At 36.5% G+C, this 21,363-nt stretch overlaps 2 protein-coding genes across 2 annotated transcripts in view; one reads left to right on the forward strand and one right to left on the reverse strand.

Moving 5' to 3' along the window:
- Nucleotides 1–9,268, reverse strand: LOC107725859 (ski-like protein). Its single transcript, XM_016535260.1, has 7 exons — nt 9,067–9,268; nt 6,123–7,302; nt 3,210–3,298; nt 2,145–2,314; nt 1,872–2,068; nt 1,534–1,746; nt 1–551 (listed from the first exon to the last, which is right to left on the reverse strand). The coding sequence occupies exons 2-7, from the start codon at nt 7,179–7,181 to the stop codon at nt 342–344; spliced, it is 1,938 nt and encodes a 645-aa protein (XP_016390746.1). The 5' UTR covers nt 7,182–7,302; nt 9,067–9,268; the 3' UTR covers nt 1–341.
- phc3 (polyhomeotic homolog 3) overlaps nt 3,293–21,363 on the forward strand; it is a 24,864-nt gene continuing 6,793 nt past the window's right edge. Inside the window, exons 1-7 of the mRNA XM_016535259.1 lie at nt 3,293–3,736; nt 17,108–17,311; nt 18,016–18,105; nt 18,513–18,659; nt 20,117–20,215; nt 20,807–21,053; nt 21,227–21,345. Of these exons, the coding sequence (XP_016390745.1) occupies nt 3,635–3,736; nt 17,108–17,311; nt 18,016–18,105; nt 18,513–18,659; nt 20,117–20,215; nt 20,807–21,053; nt 21,227–21,345 (1,008 nt within the window). The 5' untranslated portion in view covers nt 3,293–3,634. The remainder of the gene's footprint in view (nt 3,737–17,107; nt 17,312–18,015; nt 18,106–18,512; nt 18,660–20,116; nt 20,216–20,806; nt 21,054–21,226; nt 21,346–21,363) is intronic.

The following is a 21,363-nucleotide window of genomic DNA, read 5'->3' on the forward strand; positions in this document are numbered from 1 at the left end:
AAAAAATGTCATTAGATATCAGTAGTCCTAGCACTGATAAACCAAAACGGATGATGTTGATTGTACAGTTGCAGGGTTAGTGGTTTGCATAATGTTTCTAACTACTTAATTTGTATCAAAACACCAAAAATCCTTATTCACATGTCCAAAAAAATCAGATCAACTTAATAGTTACTCAACAAATTCACAGCATTAAACCCAAACCTACTCAGGACGACCCGAATTGTATAATTGTTCCGTAGAACTGCAATAAAAACAACTTTGGCATCCAACGGAGACACCATTCCAAAATGACTCTTGATCACAGAAATCAGATTGCGGGTTGGTGACCGTAGACCATGCTAAGGTGTCGGGGACATGTGTGTGTCGCTACAGGCTGAAGACATGGGACTGTCCATTGAAGCAGGGTGGGCGGATTCCCTCATCTGATGTTTGAGCTCAGAGATGGTTCGCTCCAGCCTCTCTCTGGCTTCTCGCTCTCTGCGTAGATCTTCCTGCAGCTCCTCGCGGTCTTCCTCAGCGCGGTCCAGCCTCTGACGCAGCTCTGATAACTAAGCACAGGATGCCATTGGTCAGTTAAAGTGATGCACTTAAAACTATAGGGTTTGATATCCAAAAGGAATAATATTAGATTTTTAAAAAATAGTTTGTGCTTTTTTTTGTTAATATAAATATGTATATTGTACTGTTCAAACATTTTGAGTCAGTAATTTATTTATTTATTTTTTAAAGATATTAATACTTTTATTCAGCAAGAATACATTAAATAGAAACATTTTTTATTAAATAGATAATATTTTTATTTCAAATAAATGGTATTTCTTTGAACTTTCAGTTATTTTAAATAATAATAATAATAATATTACACAATAGTACTGTTTTCTTACTTATACTTATATATACTTATACTTCTAGAAAATATATATAAATGTTTATAATATACTATATAAATATAAAATATTTTTTTATCCCCACCATTCATTTGGAGTCAATAAGTCTTTTTTATTTAAGAAATTATTTTTCGAAATTACTTCTAATGCTACCAAAGATTTATATCTTTAAAAAATGCTGTTCCTTTGAACTTTCTATTTATTAAAGAAACGTGAAAAAAATATATCAAGACTTCCACAAAAATATTAAGCAGCACAAATGTTTTCAACATTGATAAGAAGAAATGTTTCTTGAGCAGCAAATCAGCATATTAGAATGATTTCTGAAGGATCACGTGGCACTGAAGACTGGAGTAATGATGCTGAAAATTCAGCTTTGCCATCACAAGAATAAATTACATTTTAAAATATATATAAAAAAATAGAAAACTGCTATTTTAAATAGTAATAATATTTCACAATATTACTGTTTTTACAGTATGTTTGATCAAATAAATGCAGCCTTGGTGAACATAAGAGGCTTCTTTACAATTAAAATTAAATTTTAAAATAAAATTTTATCCTAAAAAATTGTATGAAAAGAAATTATGACAAATTATGAACCTGATAATGACTTGTGTGGATGTTTGTGATTGGTCGGTACCTGTTTGGCATAGATAGTTTCCTGGTGTGGCTCAGTAGCCAGCTCTTTGCATCTGCAGCCTTGCTGCCTCAGCTGGTCAAGTCGGGACTTTAACTTTCTCTGTTCCTGCTGGACTTCACCGAGCCTCTGAGCATGTTCAGTCTGAACCGCCTCCAGCTCCCCGTGTAGGTCACAGCGGTCTGTGGCTTCACCTTGACGGAGAGCCTGCAGCTCCTGTTCACAAGTACCAGAGTGAGAAAGAGTCATAAGATACTCACACGCACCTTCTGGCAAATGAAAATGAGGTGCTAAAAACAGACATTAAGTGTGCTGTATTGTAATCTAGTCGGGGTAAAAACCTTTTCAAGCTGCTTCTGTCTGTGTAGTGTTGACTGAAGTTTGTCGTGTTGCGCGCTGTACATCTGAAGAAGCTCCATCACCATGCCGTCCTTACTGTGCTCCACAGTCACACCAACCGACCGCTTATAAGCTGCCATGTCTACTTTCTGCCATTCGTCTGGACTGGCATCATCTGACTGGCCATGTTTTTCTTGCCCTGTGTCAGTTAGATCTCTCATTAAGAATATGTACGTTTATTTGTGCAATGTGACTTATGGTGGAAGCAAACTGACCTGCATAGATGGGCGTCTTTGAGTCAGTGTCATGTGCTTCCTGATTCTTTTCATCCTGAGTATCGCTGAGCGTCTCTGTTCCTGGAGACCCCATTTCCTTTCCAGGCACATACCCAGGATGTTGTGCCAAGCCATTACCTTCCAGCTTGTCAGGCATGTACTGGTACCAGCTGGGGAGGAAAACAATAAGAGAAGTTACTTGCTGTTTTGTACTAAAACTACATCCAATGGCAGAATTACTGCAGTAATATTAAAAATAACAAAAACAAAATTACTAAATCCTTAACTGAAATAAAATATACAAATAAAATCTAATTCAAAACAAAATATACAAATAAAATCTCATTCAAAATCTAAACAAAAACTAATAATTATCTCATCTGATGCTAAATGCTAAAAACTTCTAAGAACATGCTTCTAAGTCCAGATCATATTTCACCTCAAAATCAACTGGAAAAAAAAAATACAAAATTATATTTTACATACAGCAATACCTATTTTAGCATAATTAAGATTATTTACATTGTGACATTATTTTCATTACAATTAAGCATATTACCCCAAATTATACAATATTTATATCACAATAGCAATTATGTATTTATTTATTTATTCTTTATTATCTCTATTTCAGTGTAACAATTTTGTTTAATTCAAACCTTTGCATTTTAATTTATTTACATTTTTTATTTAATTATTTTGAATAATTATGAGGTAATGACTCACCAATGAGAACAATAAACCTTTTAATTTGAATTCATTTACATTTATTTTATTGAATTGCATTTTCATTTTTATTTTGATAATTATGAGGTCATGAGAATGAAAACCGAGAACAATAAAAATTACAAATAAACTCAAAAAGTAAAGCATCCACTGAATTGCAGTAATTCATTATTTTACAGTAAGGAATAGTGTAAAATAATGTCACAGTACAAAAAAATCTTTTTCTTTTTCTTTGTGCTTTGTATATTATAATTTTTTTTTTTTTTTTGGAAGAAATATGGCCATGATCAGATTTTTCTGATATATATTGAATAATGTATATTTGCGAATGAACTGAACCTTTGCCACATCAAGTCAACATGACCAGGGTCCTCCTTAAGACTGGCAAGCAAGCGTGAGTCGAACACAAAAGCAGGTGAAGATACTCCCTGAAAGAGAGAGATATAAAGAACTCGTTAGCCTGGTTTCACTAACAAAAAGGGATTGATTAACCCATTGTGTGTTAATGCAGATTGCTCTTAACGTATTAGCAGTTGCATTGAGTATTCTCACTTAGTGAACATTGATTTAATCCCTTTACTTGCTAAAGCAGCCTCCTAGAGCACACCAGTATGAACCGTGTCACTTCTGCACACCTTTATGCACACACACATTTAGTTCTTATGATTCATTCTATTCCAATAGACAAGCCAGATCTAGAAATATGTAAATAGGACTTTATATCATTGTGAAAGCTCATCCTGGATTAACTCTCTCATTCTGACATGTTTTACAGACCGTGTGTTGATGTTGCACTCCCTGATATAGGACAGAGACTTGAATCTGAATACTGGAGGAAATATGGATGTTTCTCCCATCAACAGCCGGTAACGTAAGCTGCTTTAATGTAAATAGGCCATCTGATCTATCATAAAGCCTCAGCGACCAGCTTGCACACCACATGCACGCTTAGAGCATGTGGACCTTTAAAAAAATATAAACCATACACCCACACAATGTAGAGACAAAAATTTCCTTTATGGTCATAATGTAACAATTCACACGTACTCAAAAGTCCCTCCGCTGTGGTTACGAAGCACGGCCCTGAAACTGTTCTTCACTCGATACGTGGTTCTTCTATGGAAATAGAGCCTTTCTAAGCATACGTTTGAAACTGTATACCAGTGCTAGGAACGGTTTGGTGTATGTCTCTTAGAAACAAAACAAGCAATACAGGTTTATTAAAAAAAAAAAACACACACACTCTTTCATACATTTACATGTGAAGTCATGTGCGAGAGCTCCAGACGCCTCTGGTTGGGGGAAGGGTGTGCTGTCTGGGCCATCACGTGGCGTTCATGGCACGAGGACTCTAATCTACGCTGCTATTTACGAAGTGACATGAGCAGGACGGTCACTCTTAATGCACTACAATGACATGATTCATTTGTGACCTTGTGAAACAGCTCAAATGCACCAGATTTGACTATAAGGTTCAATTATAGTCAAATATCAGTTAGTCTTCCTGCCTTGACCTTAACATTGTCATTGTCTCATGCACATTACAGTGTGTTTATGTGCATTTGGTTCCATATATAATCATAAAATTGTGAAGACAGACAGACAGACAGACAGACAGACAGACAGATAGATAGATAGATAGATAGATAGATAGATAGTTCAAACAAACAAACAGACAGACAGACAGACAGACAGACAGACAGATAGATAGATAGATAGATAAAACAAACAGGTTCAAACAAACAAACAGACAGACAGACAGACAGACAGACAGACAGATAGATAGATAGATAAAACAAACAGACAGAGAGACAGACAGACATACAGAGAGACAGACATACAGAGAGACAGACAGACAGACAGATAGATAGATAGATAGATAGACAAAACTAAAATTAATTTTGTTTGCTAAACAGACACATTTTATTTTATTGCACTTTTTTATTGTCTCTAGAGGTATATTATATCTAATAAGTATCAATATTATATATTAAATGTAAACAGAAAATCTAGTCTGTATCCGGGAAAATGGGGCTGTCTGAGAACAGCGGTTGCAGGGGATGTTGTTGAGTCTCTGGCTAAGCATTATATAATGAGATGGGAATTCACTGAATGTGCTAAGATTTGATTGGCTGAGAGGGAGGCTGGAGCCAGGGGTTCGCTCTCTGATTGGTTGGTGATGGAGGTCCTGCAGGGTGAGTGCTGGGCCAGTAAAGGGGGAGCAATACTCTGCAGGCACATGTAACAGAATGTCCCAGCCATTCTCTTTCACTCCCTTTCTCGATCTCTTTCGCTCTTTCTTTCCTCAACTGTTTTTTTCTCTCTCTTTCCTCCCTCCCGCCCACTCTCCTCTCTCTGTTTCTCTCCCCTGTTGCCGTGGCTCCCGCTGTTTGTGCAGACTCTGTCAGAAGGAGTTTGAGAGTCTAGTGACCTAGTCTGAACCGCATTCAGCCATTTCCTTCGGAGGGAAACATCTGGTGCAGCATGAGAGCTGGATTCAGCTGACCCAACATTAGATTTGCTGTTTACTTTCCACTCAAAACATTTCTAAAAATTTGGGACTTGGACAAATATGGTCTTTCAAGCTTTCTCGGCTGCAATTGCTTTAGCCACAATAACTTGCTTAGGTTGAATCTCACTAAACATGTCACGAACATGTCATATTTCATCTTAAAAATCAAAGAAAAAACATTTTAAAAATTATCTATCTATCTATTTTTTGTTTTGTTTTTTTATTTAAAATAAACTGTAACCTAAGCTTTTTTTTTGCACTGTTACATTTATCTTTATTAAGAACTTAAGAAAAAGGAAAAATAAACATATATGCATATATTTAATTTTTTCCTCCCTTTTTCTTAGATTCGTCATTTGTTTTCTTGGATTGTTTTTTATCTCACAACAAAAAAACTGTAACCTATTAAGCTTTTTTGCACTGTTACATTTACTACTTACCTTTCTTATTATGATTAAGAAATCATCTTATTTTTATGACTGTAATGTAAAAAAAAAAACATTTTTAATTGTACAAAATGTATACATAATGTTATAAATAAATTATAAACTATAAATAAAAAAAATCAATCAATTAATTAAATGCTTTATGGTATTAAAATGCGAATAAATCTTAATGGTGCTAAAAATATGCTTTATTTTTTAATGAAAATATAGAATTTTTCTCATATTTTGCTGTACTCCAATACATTAACTTCCTAATTTCTAAATTAATATATATTGCAAATAAGAGATACTTACCACATGCGGCTGCCTCTTCTCTTGCTGGTACTTCGCCTTCATATCCTCCAGAGATTTCTTTAGCTTCACTTCCTCCGCTGTTCCCAGATGTCTTTGTGCCAGCTGCAGATAGCAGGCCCACTTGGCTGAATCGAAGCCCCAGTGACATGTGCGTTTGTCTGGCTGTCGGTGAGAGTGCATGACAAAGCGCTCCGGGCAGAAGAGCATCTGGCATTGGGAACAGCGGATACTGTGCGCATCCGGGCTGGAGTAAAGCTGGGGTACAAACAGGCCTTGACACTTGCCCAGACACTGGTGTTCCACCCAAAATCCTCCAGATTTTTCACCGTTTTCCTCATCCTCCTCTCTATCACCATGCCCTTTGTGTGAATCACGAGAGGGTTCCTTACCCGGATGCAGCAGGGTGTTGCAGAGACGCTGGGCATCGGTCAGCGTGATGAGGCCGCAGGATGGGGTCCCTGGAGGAAGGATGCCCAGCACTTTGAGGATGTGTAACTGTGTGGCATCGCAGCGGGAACAGTACAAATACAGCTGGTCGCACACAGAGTTGATCTGTTGCAACGAGAATTCCCGCAGGACGGTGTTGAGCAGCTGGGGCAGACAAAGACGCAGTTCGCCTCCTACAGAGAAGCAGTAGATGGATTCGCCCTCCAGACAGCAGAGGACAAGGTCTGTCGAGCTGTCAGGGGGAACTAGAACGGGTCCCCCTGCCATACCTCCCTGAGCCAGAGGGGGCGCTATCTTATACTGACCATGATGACCAGTGAACGCAGCCGGGCCACCGAGGGAACACTGGCTGCTCAGAGAGAACTGCGCTAGAGTGTGCTTCAAACCAGGACTCAGATCCGGATTGGCCTCCATTTTGTTCGTTGCCTTTGAGACCTGATAGCCGAGAGAGGTTTCTGGGATCTTTTTGCAGGATAAATTGAGAGCAGCCATCACACATTTCTTTATGGGTGTGCCGTCTACGGCTCTGTCTCGCATCAACCTCTTTAATGGCACTTTTAGAAGTGCCTGTTCCTTGGGGAGGTCTTGGCACTTGTTCTCAGGAGTCGCCATAATGTTGTTTATGGATATCGCTAAGCTGTCTTCGGGGACCAGAAGATACACAGAGGAAGTGTCAGGAATGCAGTGCTTTTTATATGTGGATCATAGTAGGTCTTCAACACTTCCCAGATGGCTGAGAAATCAAAACAAGCATCACAGATTACTAATGATTAAAAAAAAACATAATATATAATAAATTAATAGTAATAGTACTTAGTACTATTAAATAGTAAAACTTATCAGGCACCTTTTATGAAATGTTTTAAAATAAATTGTAATAAGATAAAGAAATATTTAGAAAAAATGTATAAATTAAAATAATCAAATATAATACATTACTTTGATCTCATATAAAATATTGCATAATATTTAAATGTAATATTATGAACCAAGGTTATTATAGTTTACTAAAACTAAGACTATTAAAACATTTTTGTAACTTAAAATAAATGTTAAATTGGGGGGGGGAAATTATATATATATATATATATATATATATAAACGCTTTTTATTCTTTTTAAAATATTGTTTTAAGGCAGCATTTTTAATTTTCATTTAATTTAACTTGATGTACTAAAATAACTAAAATAAAATAAATAGAAATTAACTAACTAAATAAAATAAAAATTTATAAAAACTTTACAGACATTTAAACAGGATTTAGTTAAAGGGTTACTCCACCCCAAAATGACAATTTTGTCATTAATGACAAAATGACAAAATTTTCATTTTGGGGTGGAGTAACCCTTTAACTAAAATTAAAACCAAAACTAAAACTAAAACCATAAAAAACTACTTGAAATAAAATAAACATTAACTGAAATAAAATAAAATTTTAAATAATATAATAAACTTTCTATTTCAGCTAGTTGCCAAAGTGACTATTCTAATTTTTCTTGATGAATTAAAATAACTAAAATAAAAAGAAATAAACATTAATAAAAAAAATTATATATATAAAAAATGACAAAAACACACAACAAAATTGCTAAACCCTTTACTAAAATTAAAATGAAAACATTAAATATAAAATAAGAAAATATGAATAGAAAGTCCACTGATGTGGACATTTCCCATGTCATTCACAAAACTAAATAATTATTTTATAATTAACTCTTTAATTATAATTAAAGACCCTACACTCGTTTCCAGGAAGGGTTAATAGTATTAGTCTCGTTCTTTTAAAACGGTTATGTCTTTCGTCAATGATAGCGCAATCTTCTCATAAATTAAGCTTATCTGTAATGTGTTATGACTGTAAGCTATGTAATAGACTTTACACCCCCTCTGACATCGAGAGGCCCCGCCCTCTTCACATAGCCCCGCCCCTCTGACCGGTCTTACTCAGAGCTCCGCCCCTCCCCCCTCTGCCTTGGTAATGACATTCACTCGTGCCAGAGACCTCTGCGGGACTACCCCCATATGTTCCCACACCTATGACACTTTCACATTTCACAACAAACTGCGAAGGCACCCCTCAAGAACATTTCATTGCGGGGGGAAAAAAACGTCGGATTCTGTAGATTTAATGGTGATAAAAATATTTAGGTTCTGCTTGTGTGAAATATGATCACCGCGATGATGAAAAAACATACAATGTAATTTTTTTCTAACAGCGCTTAAAGGAAATAAACTACAACCGTAGCCGATTACTGTCGATTATCAAATAGCATATGTATGAGCAATCTTGAAAAATTCAACTGAAACAGTCGAAAATAATCCTTTAAGATTTTATACGCTAAAGAAGACATTTCATGTAAAGACATGGCAGGCAATCATATGAGGAAATGAATATATGAATGATCATGTAATATACTGAAATATTAAATACTGAAAATACGTGGTTTCGTTATAGAGAATGTAAACCGAAAAACAACATGTACTATTCAAAGCTTACCTTTAAATCAGAAGTGTGTATTCAGCGTTGTTTTGACGAGAAGATAAGGAAATAATTGTATTTTACACCACGGGATTCCGTCTCGGAGTTCACAGCAGAACGAGCGCCCGTCGCCTTGACACCGATAACACTGGAGCGGACTTCATGCTGATAGACTAGACGTCAATCCACAACCCAACAACCTACGTCACCCGACGGGTGCCACGGCTAGACGGCGTGATTTAGCGGAGGAAGTCTGTCTCGCGATCTGGGGGCGTTACCCGCATTCCTATAAGTCCCGCCTTTAAACTAATCACTGATTGGGGGAGCTCTCTGAATAATTTTTTAACTGTCCAATCGCTGATTGCCATTCGCTCGCTTCTACCGACCACAGCCATAGCAACCTTAGCAAGAGTAGGAAGTCTGTCTGACGATCTAGGGTTTATGTGCGGTAAACATACACGAATTATTGTGAACCATGGCAAAGGTGTGTCTTTGTGCAGACATTTATAAAACAGATTTTTTATTATCGATTATATTGTTGCTTAATAAACACAGGCTAACTGAGCAAAAAAAATTATGAAATGATTCAAATGTATTAAGTCATTTTAAAATGAAGAAAACACCAGGGGACCATGATAATAGTCCCACCGTATTTCTCAGAGTGGGTATATTAAAAAAATGCAATAGTAATAAAAAATGATTTAATTACTATTAGAAATAGTAATTTGTAGGTGTAAATTGCATAGTATACTTTTGCTTGAATGTGTAGCCAAGAATATAGTAGAAATATTATGCTGATGAAATTTTAATTTGGAAAACACAATTCTCAGATTTTAATCTATTTTAAATTGGACTTTTGACTCTAAACCTTATAATTACTAAGATAGCCTTTGTGACAGCTTTCCTGTCGGATAACTAGCCCTAGTCTCCTTGTGTGATTTTTTTTTTGCACTGATTCTTAATAATTTACTAGATTGCCAATATATATTTTCATCAGTCATATCCACATACTGCAGCACCATTATTAGTCGTATTCATCACATTACTGTGACTAACACACAGCGTAACTTGCTTATTCATCCTTTGGCCTTTGTATATGTAAATCATGTGTTTTTCAGTGTAGTAGGGGGAATTATGCCATAGTGCTTAGCATTGGCCAGCTGGTATTAAGTAACTGTAAACATTCATAGCTTTTGATTTACCTTTAACACTGTCTTTAAGAGTATTTACCACTTGATACTAAATCTTTATATATATATATATACATATATATATATATAAAGAGGAATGTAAATACATTTTTAATACAAGGTGGTTGTGTTAATGGATGTAGTGGCCTCACAGGTCCTAATCATGCAATATATTGTGAGCATGAATATTTTAAATTTGTTTACATTTTTTTGTAATGATATCTTCAGACATCCATTTGCATTCTCTTTTTTCTTTGTGTCCTTTTCCATGTGGACATTAGCATAAGGCAAATGGCTCTAATTTGACTTTCATTTGCGTCAAGGTTTGCATTTCTATAGTCTAGCTGCTAACATGTTGTTCACACCCCGACCTATGCCTGGATTACTCAATTCAGAGGAAACACCCTCATGGTTAGACTTTTGTACAACTGTGTGGTAGAAAGAAAGAATGTAAGCATCTTAAAATTATATTCCTTAACTAAATCTCTTTTATTTAAGCAAAAATACCATTTAAGGGTATTTAAAGGCCATTACGAAAATGTATGTAACACAGGTTGGCCACTGTGCATGTTTTCCCGGAAAGCTATTTTGTGTTTGTTTTTCGTTCTGTCTGAGACTAATTTAATGTCCTTTTGGGGCCTTTGCCTTTTACTTTTCATTACTTCCAGACTCTCAGAGAAACCGTTTAAGAGAGTTTCAATGCATGGCAATAAACAACAACAGTTTCTCTGCTGTTTTCAAAGTGAATTGGAAAGTTGCAAAGGTTTGAAAAGCAATAGGTCAAGTGACCTGGAGGCAAAACAAGTGATTCAACTCATCCAGAAAGAGATCCAAGAGAAACATTTTTAATATCTATGTGAACCTTAAAGCAATACAGTCAAGGTTTATGAATTATGTGCAGTGTAAACACAAGTTATTAAATGTGACCTAAAAACAACATAGCCAAACATTACTGACACTAGGTGAAAAACTGTATTGTGCGGCAACTGATGACTGATGAAGGGACTGAGACTCACTAGATTAAAGGAATAGTTCACCCAAAAATGTACTCACCCTCAAGCCATTCGAGATGTAGATGAGTTTGTTTCTTCAGTGGAACAGATTTGGAGAAATTCAGCATTACATCACTTGCTCAACGATGAATCCTCTTTCATTGGAGGAGGTGTTATTATGGATTATGGACTGGTATTTTGTCCAGAAGTGATGAGGTTAAAACGCCTAAATGATTCATTTGTTTATTACAAACATACTGCTTTTCACTTCACAAGACATTAACTGAAGAATTGGAGTCATGTGGATTATTTGTGGATTATTGTAATGTTTTTATCAGCTGTTTGGACTCTCATTTTGACGGCACCCATTCACTGATCCATTAATGAGCAAGTAATGTAATGTTAAATTTCTCCAAATCTGTTCAGATGAAAAAACAACGCATCTACATCTGGTATGGCCTGAGGGTGAGTACATTTTCAGCATTTTTTTTTTTTTTTTAATTTCTGAGTGAACTATTCCTTTAATTTGCCTGGGAAGAGTGGAGCTCCATAATGCCCGATTTAATCATTTATTTTATTAATTTATTTGCCCTCACCTATCGTCTACCTTTCATTATGTTGTCGCTCTCCTCTTGCCAGGCAACAGGACCCTGGTTCATATTTTTGGAGCCTTCAAAGCAGACAGCTCCCAGAATATACACATAGGACAAAACAAAGAGAGAAAAATCCTTGTTGCTAAGAAACAGAGGAAAAACAGATCAGCAGGAGGACCATTTGCTTGAAATAATAGACCAAATTAAGCTGAATTACTACACCATGCTTTGCAATTGTAATAACACAATGTGTTTTTGTCACTTAAAATAAAAAAAATAAAAAAATAATTTTAGTTTAATAGCATTTGTGTGCACTGAATATAACAAACACACTGTCATTATATTCTGAAAATTATTCTTTAATTTTAATATACAACCTATTTGTCAGTCTACTGTCTAATGGGGAGTATTTGCATTTAAATCATATCTCACACAACCCAGACTTCAGAACAAACCTACAAGTCATTAATTTCACAAAAACTTAATGAATATAGATTTAGAACATAAGGTCACATCAGGAAGTCCATGGAGATTAGCTGCGCTTTTAAAATTAAAAGGCAAACTAGATAGAAATATAATGTTCATCTGTTGTCGGCAGTATTCTAACCATTATTTTTCCACAACTTAAGAAGTTTCTAAAACACATTTTTAACCTGAAAGGGAAAAAGACATGCATCAGATCATTGTGCTTATTATATATGGAGAAGTTTTGGTTCACTGCTTATCATTTTGGTCTTGCCTGCTTTTGTCTTCTCTTGATTTGCATTTCTTGTTGTTGTTTTGCCCTGACCTCCTCCAGAGTTAAGCACCCACCTGGGACAGTAGCAGACATGGTTAAACCAGACAATATTGATGTATTCTATTTGAAGAGCACATGTAGAAACAATTGACTGTGCCAAATGTGGTGACCCAGGATAATGTAAAGTATTTATCAGTTTCCACACTCACTGCTTTTATGCTTGTGCCAGACCTATCCAGATATTCATGTATAAAAGGAACTTTAACTCCCCCTAGTGGCCACAACACCAATTATTTTTATTTGATTCCTATCAAGCAGACTCTAGGCTTCTCGTATTTGTTTTCTGACATGGTTTGGTTGAATGACTTACCCACAGTACTAGGAGATATGGAAATGTAACCCATGGCCCGACTCAAGCGCAGATCCTCCAGAGCTGCCAGTTCTGCTTCTGCTTCTGTTAAACAGCAAAGAATTCAGTCAGTGAGCAGAACGAAAGAAAGAAAAAGAAATCAGCGTGAGATGCTGCATCACAATATACCTACTTTGCTGTATGTCTTGTCTTTTCTTTGGGTTTGGTGCAAATACTGTAAATGCCTTTTGACTGTCACACAAAAAATAGGAAAGTGTCAGTGATCAAAAGTAATTATTTGAGTGAACAAAACAAGCTCTAATGGATTCTATGGCAACTACACAGTTTACTGCTGATGCTTGGATTAAGACCTGATCCACCATATGTTTCCACTGGCACTGTCCTACCTGTGGATTTCAGAAAGCGCATGCGAATATGTTTTTGGCATTGGTTGCTCCTTCGGTGCATATTTCGCAGGTTTTGACCTCGTTGAAGTCTCGGCCGGTTTCGCCTGTATTGCTTTATTGCTTCTCTCCGTTGCTTTGGGTTTGTATTCGGTGTCACGGGTGCATCTTGGGCAGCTTGGTGTCCTGTTTTTGCGGTGACCGACATCGCTGGTTCTGACTGCATGTGTGGTTTCAGCTGTACTGGCTTTCTTTTTCACATGCTTAGGTTTCGTTGCAACAGGTTTCGGCTTTATAAGTCTCGTGTCCGGCATATTGAGGCATTCGAGCTCTCACCTGCTCTCACCGATGATGTGCAAATTTCCTTATTCCATTGATAAACCTTAATGCACTGGTTTCAACCAGTGATATAAAGCAGATCTTCTCACATAAGAGAAAGTATAAAGACCGTGCGTGTAAAGTTTAGTGGACAACCGTAAACAGCGCAACCGCGTGTCTGATCCGATTACTGAGCGCGCAGGGCACACTGGCCACTGGTGACCTCACGGTAAACCATAGTAACCACGCATAGTAACCGGTACTTCAACAACTACTAGGCCTACTACTACTAATTAATAATAATAATATAAAGGTGCATTCATTTTATTTTACTTTATTTTTGTACATTTTTAAAATACATTTTGTAATTTTTGCGGTGCGGTCTGTTGTGGTTGGTCTCGCTATTCTAAATTAAATTAAATGTAGCCTATAACAAGTGTTGCTCTACTACATTTCTAAACTAAAGTTAGCTTTTATTAAGTAGACTACTTTACAGGGGCAAAATATGGAAATGTAACCATTTTCAAGGAGGAAAATAGAAGATAGCCTACATAGGCTAATCAATAATGCTTGGTTCACTAAAAGTTTAAATATGCCGTTATGTAGCCGTACATTAGCATTTCCAAAGAGAGCTCATTAACTCAATCTCTCGGTAATGGAGAAGCTTTATTATTGTTATGGTTATTGTTAGCTTCACAATGACCAAAGCAGCAATTTATAATATAGATATGGAGTCTGTTTTGGGTTATACGTGCACAAATATAAGCATTTTATGCCTGCTGCAAAGTGTACATGTACATTTCCTCGTATTTTTCAATGACAGAGGCGTGTACGGTCCTCCTACACTGTAAGCGGTGCTGTAACATTCACCGCCCTGATGAATTTCTATCGCTACTTTTACCTTTGACGCATTAGGACATGACGGGATTGTAGCAGTCGCTGAAAACGGTCAGTGTGTGATGGGAGAACTACCCCGTTGACTTCGGACAGGTAGGATTATCTTGAACGCTCAGTTGTAAAAAGAAGGATGTTTAGGCAAGGTCCGCGACCGGCTCGGTTGCAAAGGGAGGAGCGCACGCTCGCGCACAGAGCATCATCATTTTCCCTTTTGACTTTCATTTTGTGTATTTCGATGCGCAGCAAGTTACGCCGTGTGCATTTCGTGTGCTCGATAAAAGGCAGCTGCTTTTATATGCATCACGCCGCGCCATAATTTAGGGAAGTGCAGGTCTTCGGGGACGGACAGAGGGCTCTAGCTGTCACTGCACGAACACACGCCCATTTTCAATATATGACCAAAATAATGACCCGCGGAATGAGCATAAGACGTAAATGCACCGACTCCGCAAGCCGCCGTCGCATTCAGTGGGCTTTTTGTAGGACCTGTGCATTTGTTTTTATTGCGATTTCTGCTGCTCCGTCATAGGCCGTCGAATTGTTATGACAAATACGCGAATGTTTTTGGCAATCACCGTGGGTGTTTATTCACAAATGACTGCGGCTCGCGCATAAACATTGAAAACACGCGTGGCGTCCTGGCACCTGTGCGCGCGGCGCTTCCTGGTATGTGTCCATTAATGTCGTTCGGGTTTCACAGTTATTGCACGGAGAGAGGGTTAAAACCTTTATGTTCAACAAACTACACGAATGCTTCGTTTACACTCGGGATTTTTATTTCTATGGTTCGTATGAAACAAAGCGCAGCGCATTATTCGTCTTCGCTGTGCAGGCGTGGCGCAATATTAGGCTACATTAGGCTATATTATTGTAGCCAAATTGTCTTGTTTTAAGCAGAAATGCTCAGATGCTTCATTTTTGTTCAGCTGCGGCCTGGTGTGAGTTATAATAATAATACACTGTACATTTGTGGTCAAATTTACGGTAAAATAAACAACTGTGGTTGCCAGAACTTTGCTGTAAAAATGCAATGATGATATTACAGGCATTACGGGAGGTGTTTGGTGATTGTATATTTTACAGTTCCTAACTGTACATATTATTAAATGATGTACTGTTAATATCCAACATATTTTAGCTTATTTGACCTATCAAGCATCTGTGGCCACTTGTAGCCCAATTACCCACACAATCACGTAACATCAGTTACATGATTATTATATATTAATAAAATGCAAAACATAACTCGTAACAAAAATAAACGAATGCCACAAATGAGTTTTGCATTGAAATGCTGCTTTCCCCTTAATTATAAGGTGTTTTATATTTTTTACATATGGAAAAAAACTATTTTAACAGTATATTACTGTACTATATACTTATTTCTTTAATATAACATGTATTTTTTATGAAAATTATAAATAATTCCTACATGTTTTAATGTACATTTTCATGTATTGTCTTTTAAACTATGATATCATTTTCACCGTATATGGTGAGGTAACTTACAATTGCGTTAACCAATTGATGGTTTTTGCTGTAACACTTTGACATTCTTTTTAGTGAAAATGATTTTTTTACGGTGTAGGTAATACAATGATAAGATGTTACAGATTCCATACTGTTTTGTTCAGTTTTGGTATTTGTTTCTGCACATAACCAGAATTTTAAATGCATTTCTACTCTATATACTGTACATATATAGCATACAATAGCACATATAGAATCTATTATAATTCTACTAAAAATATAATTAAACACAGTTGATATTCCTATGTTCTGCTGATTGTATTGAATCTGAACTTTAGTTCCTGATAGAAATTCAGCTAGAACTTAAAAGTGTAAAATTTTCACTCATGCCCAACTCCTGTTTTAAAGTTAGTCTACTGAACAGAATCAACTTATTAGTTAATGCACCTAAAATAAATCCCATAAAATTTCAATTTAAAATTCATTTATTTATTTTTTTCATATCATGCATAAAAGGCATCTAGAATAGAAAGGCCGCTTTCTTTATATAGTGTAGGTATATTTTTAGGTGACCGTGATTTTGCCAAGTAAGACATGCTCCTGGATCAACATGGATGTTGGTCCAGGAACATGTTGCACTTGGTGAAATCACATTCACCATATTTTTATGTATAGTGGTAAAATTTATATATGTGAATAGATTTTTATTTGTTATGCATGTTATGCATGCAAATGCACTTATTAAAACATAATTATAATTGATCTCTCCTGTCATTGATTAATGAAATTCAGAAGACCTTTCTGCAAGGTTGTCAGTTTCCACAACAGTCATGTTCTTCATTTCATTCTCATGCAAAGTTTATTTGAAGACAGGCCCTGTAAGCAAATACAAGAAAACTGATGGAAATTTGCATGTTCAGCTTGAGTCCCTAGACAAATAACCAGCCTGTGGTTGACATATTTGTAGTTCTTTAGGATATCTATAGTTTACTACATTCAGTTGCACTGGGACATGGATTTTACAAATGGAATAAACTTCAATGTCGATATTTTGACTTGAAGTAGAGTTTTAGTACACTTACATATTTACAGTCAACTGTATTTCAGCTTATTGTGTCCAGATTCTGTGGAACAATGGACAAGGAGCCCCAAACTAAAGCAGAACCTGCAAAGAGCACAGTTAACACCACGACCACCACAGTGGTGAACCCTTCCCATCAGGCCAATGGCGCACCAAAAACTCCTCCTGCGCTCACAACTGTAACCACCTTCCACAATCAACCCACCCCCACCAACAGAAAAGTAGTGCAGGTATGTTTGCTCAAACCATGGTCAGTTTTGTGTATCATTTCTGCCCTTTGAAAGTGAAGTGTTGGCCCTTTTCATTAATATTCAAAGTATTTGTGCTGTCAACACATACAGTAACTGTGTAAGATGAATTAAATAAGTTTAGCATCATTAAATTTCTCTGAGGAAGGCACCGTATTCATTTATCTATTTTAAAAGACCGGTATAAGCACACATGCAAATATTGTTTATCAGTCAGATTCATTTGTAAATGAAAATATGATCAGTAAGTAAAAACACAGTTGATAAGAAGATGAGCTGCAGGTTCATGAGGAACTACATTTTATTTTATTTCATTATTCAGAATCCACATTGGGAAAGGAAATTTATATATTTACAGGAACAATTCAGCAAATTCATGTTCATCCAGAGAACATGATTCATTGTTTATAATCAACCGACAAAATAAGTATCTGCATAAATAAAAAATAATTATCTGCATTCTAATGAGTAACTAGGTGCGCTGAACGCTGTTTCCGGAAACGCCTAAACTGTCTAAAAAGTAGAACATGGAAGTAGTTGTGCAAGTAATCCATAACATGTCAAATGTAATTTTAATACAACATTTTGATCTTTTTATAATACTGTTTGTTACTATTGTTTTGATCTTTTATAATAAAATTAACCACTTTCTTCTATCATCATAAAACTTCTATCTCTTCCTCCAGGTCAATCTGTCTGGGGACCGACTGGCACCTTCTTTTTCACCAAGTGAGAGAGTCAGCCAAGCTTCATCGTCGCAGCAGAGCCCTAAAACGGTGTGTGTGCAACAACATAGAAGAAATAATGTTCGTTCTCTTGGTGTTGTCATGACATTTATTGTTTAATAAGTAGTTGTGCAAGTAATCCATAACGTCAAATGTAATTTTAATACAACATTTCGATTTCATATTTATACATCTTTTTATAATACTGTTTGTTACTATTGTTTTGATATTTTATAATAAAATTAACCACTTTCTTCTATCATCATAAAACTTCTATCTCTTCCTCCAGGTCAATCTGTCTGGGGACCGACTGGCACCTTCTTTTTCACCAAGTGAGAGAGTCAGCCAAGCTTCATCGTCGCAGCAGAGCCCTAAAACGGTGTGTGTGCAACAACATAGAAGAAATAATGTTCGTTCTCTTGGTGTTGTCATGACATTTATTGTTTAATTTCTCTCAGGTTTCTCTTCCCAACACTCCTGGATCAACACCTCTTGTAAGAGGAAGTCAGAATCCAAGCACTGCTCGTAAAATCTCCCCTCAAGCGCTGCTTCTGGGGAAGAGCCCGAGTACAAGTCAGGCTCAGATGCTTCTGAGGGCCCAGATGGTGAGACAACCTGTGTCATCATGTCCTGTTCTGCAGCATTTTAAAACTCCTCATCATTGCAATTTCAGTTCCTCACATGCACTTTAAAAGTTTTACCCACAATGCAACAGAAGATGTGCCCCCTTTCACACTCAAATGGAAACTTTGCTGGTTTCTCAACTCTTAATGAACGCAGATATGAAGGGCGTCCTGTGACCCACTGCACTGTTTACTCACAGTCCTTGTTAATGTTGTATTTATTGCTCGTATCTGCATCAAAGTGTCGTACTGTTTTTTGACAGAAGTCTCTCATGCTCACCAAGACTGTATTTTATTTGATAAAAATACAGAAAAAGATGCATTATTGTGAAATGTTACTGCAATTTAAAAGAACTGTTTTCAATTTTAAAATATTTTAAAATGTAATTTATTCCTGTGAAGTAATGCTGAATTTTCAGCATCATTACTCCAGTCTTCAGTGTCACATGATCCTTCAGAAATCATTCTAATATGCTGATTTGGTGCTTGGTTATTATCAAGTGTTATTGCTATTACTGCTTAATATTTTTGAGGAAACCGTGAAACCTTTTTATTAGAATTCTTTGATTAAATAAAAAGTTCAAAAGAACAGCATTTATTTGAAATAGAAACCTTTGTAACATTATAAATGGAATTACGGTTACTTTTAATCAATTTAATGCATACTTGCTGAATAAAAGTGTCAATTTTTTTTTTTCTTTTTTTTTCTTTTACTTACCCCAAAATTTTGAATCACGACGTATCAGGGTTTCCACAAAAATATTAAGCAGCACAGCTGTTTTCACCATTGATAATAAAAAGAAATGTTTCTTGAGCAGCAAATCAGCAGATTGGGATGATTTCTGAAGGATCGTGTGACACTGAAAACTGGAGTAATGATGCTGAAAATACAGCTTTTCCACCACAGGAATAAATTACATTTTAAAATCTATTAAAACATAAAACAGTTATTTAGAATTGTAATGATATTTCAGAATATTACTGTTTTTACTGTATTTTTGATTAAAAAAATTCAGCCTTGATGAGCGTAACAGATTTCCAAAAACATTTTTAAAAATCGCTTTTGAAAAAAGCTTTTGACTGGTGGTGTGTGTGCTGTGCACACATAACTTATGTCTACAGGTTGTATTTCTTCTCAGCTCATGGTCTAGTGTGACCAGCAGGCATATTGGCTTAAACAAGCAGAGGGTTAGTGTATAGAGGCCTGCACAGGGTGCATGCTTGCATGTCTCTGATGAGGACAGATTTTATTCGACCACATCAAAAGCTCTTCACTGTGCTGTGAAGTTCACCATCACACCTACACAGCAAAAGCACAACAGGCAGGAAATGACAGCCTTCTACTCTGCACCTCTGGGACTTTTTCTTTATCTTTTTACCTTCTCTCTTTTTCTTTCTCTCTTGCATTTCTCTCTTTCTCTGTGCTTGCCATCTGGCAGTTGATTCTAACGTCTGCTGTGCGGCCTGATGTACCTGCCCTCTCCTCCTCCTCTTCCTCCATCCTTTCCTCTTCCTCTCCTCGATTTCCCTCCACACAGGTGAGCTTGATTATATCTGATCACGTGATAAAGACATCCGTTCTTCTGAATTTAAAGGGACAGTTCACTCAAAAATGATGTTTTGTCATCATTTACCCACCTGAACTTACTTTCGTCCGTATAACAAAAAATGAGAAGTTGAGCAGAATCTCTACACAATAAAAACAAATGGTGACTGATGGGGCTCCAAAAAAATATTTGTTATTATTATTTGCTGAAAATTCCCCTCTGCTCTCAAATCTTCTGAAGACTTTGCAAGAATATCGCTGACAAGTCATATGAACTTTTTATTGTATTTTTGTGCTTTTTTTGTCAATTTTAAAAAATATGGAAAGAGCAGCTCAGATATTCTGCTAAACATCTTCCTACACTGAAGAAAGTTATACAAGTTTGTAATGACATGAGAGTGAGCAAATGATGACAATTTTTTCCATTTGTAGATGAAATAACTTTAATGTAGTAAAAGCCAAAAAACATCTTTTTTTTTCTGAAGTTTTAAATCTGTGTTCATCTGGTTTCTGTTACATGTGGTGTTCTTCCAAAACCAGAATTTATGGCATCAATATCTTTCATTCTGTCTCTATTCTTCAGCTCCAGAGTCTGACTCTCCGTCCACCTCCAACTGGCACCCTTACCATCCCTCCAAACTTACCACTAAAGCCCACAACATCAAGCCAACCCCCTCCTCTTTCATGCTCAAGATTACCAACCTTCCATCTGAGACCCAGCCAGCCAGTGAATGCTCCAAGGAAGGATGGAGCTACTAAGACAGAAAGCCCAGCATCTCAAACAGCTCAAACAAAAGCACCCGTTCGCCATCTTACGGTTCCACCTCCATGTAAGTGAACGCATACATATCTTGAACGGTGGTTTACTATGTCATCAAGTATAAAAAAATAATGAGGTTTTGGGGCAAAATGCCACATAAAGTGACCAAAATTTCCAACATATCTCTCACAATGTGAGAATATCCAGCTGATTCTTGTTTCTTATTCTTTCATTTTTCTCCAGCCCTGTATGCACCTGCACAGGCCCATGCCTTAGCGAAGCAGAAGCTGAACAGCAGTGGTCTCAAAAGGCCCCACAGCCAGATCAGCATCCCCCAGCACCCCTTTAATCAGAGGCATACGCCCCCAAACTCTCCCCCC

This window comes from Sinocyclocheilus rhinocerous, unplaced genomic scaffold, assembly GCF_001515625.1.
Source record: "Sinocyclocheilus rhinocerous isolate Xijiao unplaced genomic scaffold, SAMN03320098_v1.1 scaffold1508, whole genome shotgun sequence".
In the NCBI taxonomy this organism is placed as follows: domain Eukaryota; kingdom Metazoa; phylum Chordata; class Actinopteri; order Cypriniformes; family Cyprinidae; genus Sinocyclocheilus; species Sinocyclocheilus rhinocerous.

Bases quoted from the DNA above. Each gene is read 5' to 3' on its own strand.
- LOC107725859 (XM_016535260.1), bottom strand. From the start codon at position 7,181: ATGGCGACTCCTGAGAACAAGTGCCAAGACCTCCCCAAGGAACAGGCA. The intron at 2,069-2,144 runs GTCAGTTTGCTT...TAACTGACACAG, and splicing joins AAAGACGCCCATCTATGCAG to GGCAAGAAAAACATGGCCAG. The intron at 552-1,533 runs GTACCGACCAAT...TCCTGTGCTTAG, and splicing joins AAACTATCTATGCCAAACAG to TTATCAGAGCTGCGTCAGAG.